This window comes from Monoraphidium neglectum (assembly GCF_000611645.1).
Source record: "Monoraphidium neglectum strain SAG 48.87 unplaced genomic scaffold scaffold00026, whole genome shotgun sequence".
Taxonomy (NCBI): Eukaryota; Viridiplantae; Chlorophyta; class Chlorophyceae; order Sphaeropleales; family Selenastraceae; genus Monoraphidium; species Monoraphidium neglectum.
The window spans coordinates 53,535-59,544 of NW_014013602.1; the positions used below are offsets into that span (position 1 = coordinate 53,535).

The 6,010-nt window shown below is 66.9% G+C and overlaps 1 protein-coding gene across 1 annotated transcript; it reads right to left on the bottom strand.

Moving 5' to 3' along the window:
• Positions 1-2,660: 2,660 nt before the first annotated feature.
• On the bottom strand, positions 2,661-5,413 carry MNEG_0343 (hypothetical protein; the record flags this gene model as incomplete). The annotated part of the gene is made up of 5 exons (XM_014051178.1): positions 2,661-3,045; positions 3,667-3,815; positions 4,171-4,320; positions 4,946-5,119; positions 5,390-5,413. 5 exons carry the CDS (start codon positions 5,411-5,413, stop codon positions 2,661-2,663), a joined length of 882 nt encoding a protein of 293 aa, XP_013906632.1.
• Between the last annotated feature and the right edge of the window lie 597 nt (positions 5,414-6,010).

The following is a 6,010-nucleotide window of genomic DNA, read 5'->3' on the forward strand; positions in this document are numbered from 1 at the left end:
GTCGTCTGCCGGCCCGGAGGGCCCCGGGCCGCAGCAGCAGCACCCGCCAACGCGACGACAGGCCCGCCCGAGCAGGCGCCTGCCGACGAAGACCGGCCCCCTCGTTTGGCCGGGGCGGCGCTGGTGCCTGCTGCACAGTGGGAACCGGGCCTGCCGCAGCGGCCGTCGAAGCTTGTCAAATCTGTCCCCAAGTTAGACACCCCCCTGGCCAGGGCGGCCCTGGCCGCCAGAGCCAGCGGTATAGCCCCTGGCGCGCGCGGCCGGCGGCGGCTGCTGGGGCTGCAGCCGCAGCCGCAGCCGCAGGCTGCTCGCCCGCCCCCTGTGCCAGTGATCATCCGGACTGTGTTCACGCTCGACCTGTCAGGTGCGGGGTTTGGAGGGCTTGGAGGGGGTGGTGCTTGGGTGTGGGCAAACTCCCGAGTTGTGTCGTGCTAACCTGGCGTAATCCAGGATGCCAGAGACCTACCCACCTTCGACAGAAATGCAAAGTCACTGGGGGCCGCCTGGCCACAGAAAATGAGTGCAAAGGCGTTGCTCTCACAGGACTAGAGTGATTCTTTGATCCTCCTGGCATTGAAGCCTTCACCCTACGCCGCCCATTCGCGCAGGCTCATCTGCGGAGCAGCGGCAGCAGGTGCTGTCCCGTGTTGCAAACTCGAGCCAAGACATCATCGGACTCCCCCTCTCCAAGGCGTTCGGGTCCACCGCTGGCCGCCTTATCGTCGCGCGCCCTGCGCGCTGGGGCCTGCCGCAGCCCATCGCATTGCCGGCGCGCTCGCCGCCTCCGCGAGCGCCGCAGCCCGGCCGGGCGCCCGCGCCGGCGATCGTGCCAGGGGCGCTCGGGCTGCCGCCGCTCAGCCTCATAATTTTATCGTCTTCGCCTTCATTGCCGCCGGCGCCCGCAACGCCGGCGGAGCCGCCGGTCCCTGTGATGACTCCGATGACGTCAGTGCTATCCGCCGGCGCGCCGCTGATTCTCTTGCCCGACTCTGAAGCACTGACGCCTCCGCCGGCAAACATTTTTATTCCGAGCACCTCCGTCCCAGCAACCGCTAACACATTGGCCCCCGGAGCCCCCAGCCCGGGCCCAAAGCCGGAGCCTGCTGGAAGGTGGAAGGCCACGGATGTGAGGGACCCGGACTGGGTCCGCGCGCCGCGCTGCGTCGGGCTGCCTTTTTCGAGCGCCTCATCCTCAGAAGATACTGTCGGACGCCTGTGGGGGTGGGAGCGTGGCCGCAGCTGCGCTTTTAAACGGGACGGGCACGTGCCCTTGGCGCGCGCCGCAGCAGCCTGGGAGGACGCGCCCAGCTGCGGCGACGGCGACGGCGCCCGCGGCGGTGCGTCGGACGACGCCGGCCGGCTGTGGGGCTGGAAGCCGGACGGGCGGAGCTGCGTCTTCAGAGATGGGGCCGGCCGGCCCGTGCCCGCGCCTGGCGGCCCAGGGGCGGCAGCAGGCGCCGCTGTTCCGCGCTGCAAGGGCGCGCGGCCGCCGGGCGGCCGCGTGCCCCCGAGCGACGCGATGGGCCGGGAGTGGGGGTGGGAAAATGGCCGGTCCTGCCTCTTTACATGATGCCAGGGGCCGCTGCTCGGCCAGCATCAAAGATGCTTCACAGAGTGCAGCGCAATGATATTTCACCATATCATTTATACCATTTCTCCCGGACAGGATTTACCCAGACCCACCACTGGTCTGGCGCGCGACTTTGAGGGGGTTGGGTTGGGTCGTTTCTTTTCACAAGACCAGGTTGCAGGAGACATCAAGTGGCAAGCCCATCCTCAGGTTACAGAGGGACCTGATTCACGCACTGCCTATCATACTTATAACGTTTACTTACACTCGGCTGCCAGCAACAACGCGGCGCCGATGGGCGCCAACCAATTGCGGCCTCGCCCACACGGACAACCGCTCGCCAAACAAGCGCGGCAGGCCGGGGCGCGCGCACGTGTTGCGGCGCACTACGAAGGGCCTTTGACGTGGGAGCCTAGCCCAGTTTCTTTTAGCAACGCATGCATGGTTTCCACGTCTTGTGGGCGCGGTCGGCCCCGCACGCATAAGGGGCGTCGGCGGCCGAGCGAACCTGAGCCACGGGCGCAAACGCCTGTCAGTGACGCACTTGTAACGTCACAACGGGTCGACCGAGGGGAGAGGAGCGCCCGACGTGCCCCATGCACAGCCAAAACGAGGCAGAAGGGCGGACAAGAAAGCAAGAAAGCACCAAAAAAACGTGCGGGGCAGTCAAAAGCAAGGCTTGCAGTGTGGAACACAACAAAATGTGGGCCTCACCGCTGCGCGCCGCCGCCCACGGAGCGCCACGCACTCGAGGTTGCGTGCTGGGAGTGTCGTCGCCTGCAACAACCACGGCACCTGCACGCGCGGCCGCCCAGGCCACTGCCGCGACGCCAGCAGCGCGTTGGCCCCGGCGAGACGCCGTGCACCCGCGTGAAGGGGCATGAAGCGACATATGCGCGCGCAAGTGCTGTCAGCACAAACAAGTAGGTGGTTTTTCAGGTGTGTGCCTGGCCGAGGCTGCAAGGGCGCCCCGAGCCTGCTCCGCTGAGGGGCTGCGGCTGGCGACCCGCCGGCCGCATTCATATGGGCGCAGGCGTCAAAACACGCACGCCAAAATGCTCGGCTGGGCCGCCGCGGGCCTGCCCTCGCCTCAGCTGATCACGCAGCACTTGGGCTGCGGCTCGGTCCCAGGAGGCAGCTCCCCTGAAGGCACTGCTGTCAGCGTCGACGCCCGCTGCACGTGGTGGGAGGTCTGGGGGTGGTACTGCGGCAGCGGCGCATCAAACCCGCCGCCGCCCCTCCCCCCAGGCGACCCCCCGCCGCCCCGCACCCCCGGCGACCCGCCGCCGCCCGCGAGCACCGGCGGCGGCAGCGCCGCGCCGGCCGTGCCCGGCGCGGGCGGGGAGCCGCCGGGGGACTCTCCGCTTGCCGCGGAGCCGGCCGGCGCGGCGGACGACGGCTGGCCGGGCGTGGAGGTGACGGATGGTGAGCTGTGGTCTATCGCGTCAAAATACACAGACATGGCGCTGCTGATCCTGCGGGGGCCCCGGCGGTTGGTGGGTTTGGGGTGGTTGAGTTGGGGCGATTGAGGTGCCGTGGGGGCGCCGACGTCGTGGCCGGGGGGCAGGCAGAGGTGTGTGTGTGTGTGTGTGTGTGTCTGTGTGTGTGTGCGCGTGTGTATGTGTGTTGAAGAGCGTGCTGAATGGCACACGTGGCACCTGCCTGTGTGTGTGTGTGTGTGCGCGCGCGTGCGTTCGTGTGTATGTGTGTTGGGGGGAGCACCGCACAAGGCACCCATCCCACCTGGGATCAGACACAATAACGCGTGTGGTCAGAAACACGCTAACCCCCCCCTTACACACACACACAGACACATCCACACACACACACACACACGATTCTCCCCACACACACACCCGTGTACACACGGATGGTCACTCCAACCCTAGAACATGTGTCCTCACTCTCATGCACTTGGTGTAAGCCAGCTTTTGCTCAACGGCCCACACACCCTGCCCTACCTGACATGCACCCACACGCACTTGAGCACACACATGAACTCTGTCCATCCCCTACAAACACACCCACACACCCACACACACACTTACAGAGACACAACTGTGCTGCCCCATAACTACCGTACACAGCAGCCACACCTCGAGGCTGCAGACACCGGCGTGGCAAACCCGTCCGCATCATCCACACTCTCCGACCGCTGCGACGCGGCCACGCTCGTGCGCACGGGCGGCGGCATCCGGTCAAACCCGTTGACCGCGCCGCTGCCGCCGCCGCCGCCTGCTGGGGCCTGGCGAGTGAAGTTGGGGGAGGGCGGGGTGAGCGGGCAATGGGGCCTGCCGGGTGGGCCTCTGCGCCTTGCTGGCGCCGCATTGTACACACACAACCATCCCCTCTACCCCCGCATCAGCATATCGAGGCCCCGTTTGCGGTGGTCCACGCCCCAGGGCCCCCTCGCACGCAGCCAACCCCCCTCGCCTACACTCTCCGTCCCAGGCGCTACTCCGCTCACACTGCGTAAAGCCTGCACAGGCCACCCAGCACACGCAGCACGCACAGCAAACACAGCATGCGCAGCATCCACAGAACACGCAGCCCACGCAGCACGCACAGCACGCACAGCACGCACAGCACGCTCGGCGCACCTTGGCCGCCCGCGCCGCCGCCGCCGCCGCGGCCTCCGCCATTGCGAGGTCCATCGTCTCCATCCACTGCCGCCGCCGCTCGTCGTAATCGAGGGCGCCGCCCAGGAACGATGGGATTTGGGCGGCGTCGAATTCCTGAAGGAGGGCCACCTTTGGTTTTGTGGGGGGTGGCGGGAAAGGGGGACAATGTGCGTGTGTGTTTCAGCGCTGCGCTGGAGAGGGTGTCGTGTGCAGGCAGGGGTGCGAGGTGCGTTCTTGTGTTCTTGTGCTCTTGTGTGGGTGTGAGTGTGTGTGTGTATATGTGTGTGTGTGTGTGTGTGTGTGTGTGTGTGTGTGTGTGTGTGTGTGTGTGTGTGTGCGTGCATGTGTGCGTGGGGGACAGGGGCTGCGTGTGAGTATGCGCCCCATGCCCCAGATTGCGAGGGTCTATGCCCCAAAACAGTGTGCACAAACAACGTGCCCCTCCTGCCCGCCTGCCCGTGCCCACCAAGACGGGGTTGCCATTGCCCGGCCCCGTCCGCAGCATCACCCAATTCATCAAAAAAGCACCCTAGATGATGAGTGCGTAGACACACCGCACCACGGATCCGCGCACCCCCCCCCCAGCACCTGCGCCGGACCACCAGACCCATGTGCAGCCACCAGCATAGCCTGCCGTCGCCTCGCCACTCGCATCAGCAACCCCCGCACCCGCTCGCACCCCGAATGACGAGCTCAATCGCACCGAGGCCAAAATTCCCGCACCCGCCCTAGTGCCAGCGGCGCCGCGACCCACCAGCATCGGGTTGCCGCTGCCCAGGACCTTGACCTTGTCGCGCGTCCCCTGGTCAACAAACACCTTCACCATCCGCCAGATCGCGCTGAATGCCGCGCTGTTGTTGACGATGAAAATTTGGTGGCAGGTCTCCGGGTAGTTGTCGGAATCCATCGCCGTCAGCGCGCGGAACAGCTGCGAACATGGACGCAAGGGATACGCGCCGGGCACGATCCAGCTCAGCATGCTGCCGAACACGCGATGCGGCGCGGCGCAGCTGGCGCCGAGCCGCCACACTCGGCGCAGCTGGCGGCTCGGCGCCACGCTGCCCGGCCGAGCGGACGGCTATCCAAAGGTGGACCCCCGCTCCTCCGCAGCCCCGCGCGAGCTCCCTCCGCTCGCCGCCAGCGACGGGCGGCCGGCCCCGCCGCGCACGCGCGCGCCCGCCCCGGCCCCCGCGCGCACCCGCTGGGCAAATCCTGTGAGCATGCTGAACGTTAGGCCTGTCGCGTCCATTATGGTCACCACTCGGTCTATGGTGCGCCCGGTGCGCCGCGACGCCTCGGCAAACACCACCTGATGGATTGGAAGATGAGCAGGCGGGCGGGCAAGAGGGGCCGCGGGAGTTGCGGCGAGCTGCAGCCCTGACAGCAGCCGCATGCGCGTTGCCGGACGCCCCCATGTGCTTCTACATAGCCAACCTGCTGCACTTGACCGAGTGCTTGGCGGCCACAGCGCCCGGGGCAGTGGTGGTGCGACGCCCACCGCTACGCAAGAGCTGTCGGGCCCCTACTTGATACCTGCTGACCCTCCATCCCTGCTAGCCATCAACAGCCCACAACCCAAACTCCGCTTATCGTCCGCCACCCCTGTGTGGCCCCCCGTCCCGCACCACGCCGCCACGCACCCCTAGACCGCCGCCCGGATGTGGGGGTACAACATCGGCTCCTCCCGCTGCAGGAGGCGCACACTTGTGTCCCTTCCCCCCTGCTCTCATCTCAAAACACACCCTGCCATCCCCTTAAACACGGCGGGCCGTCGGTCCTCAGCGCCTCCGGCGCCATGACCCGCACACCCTTTGATTGC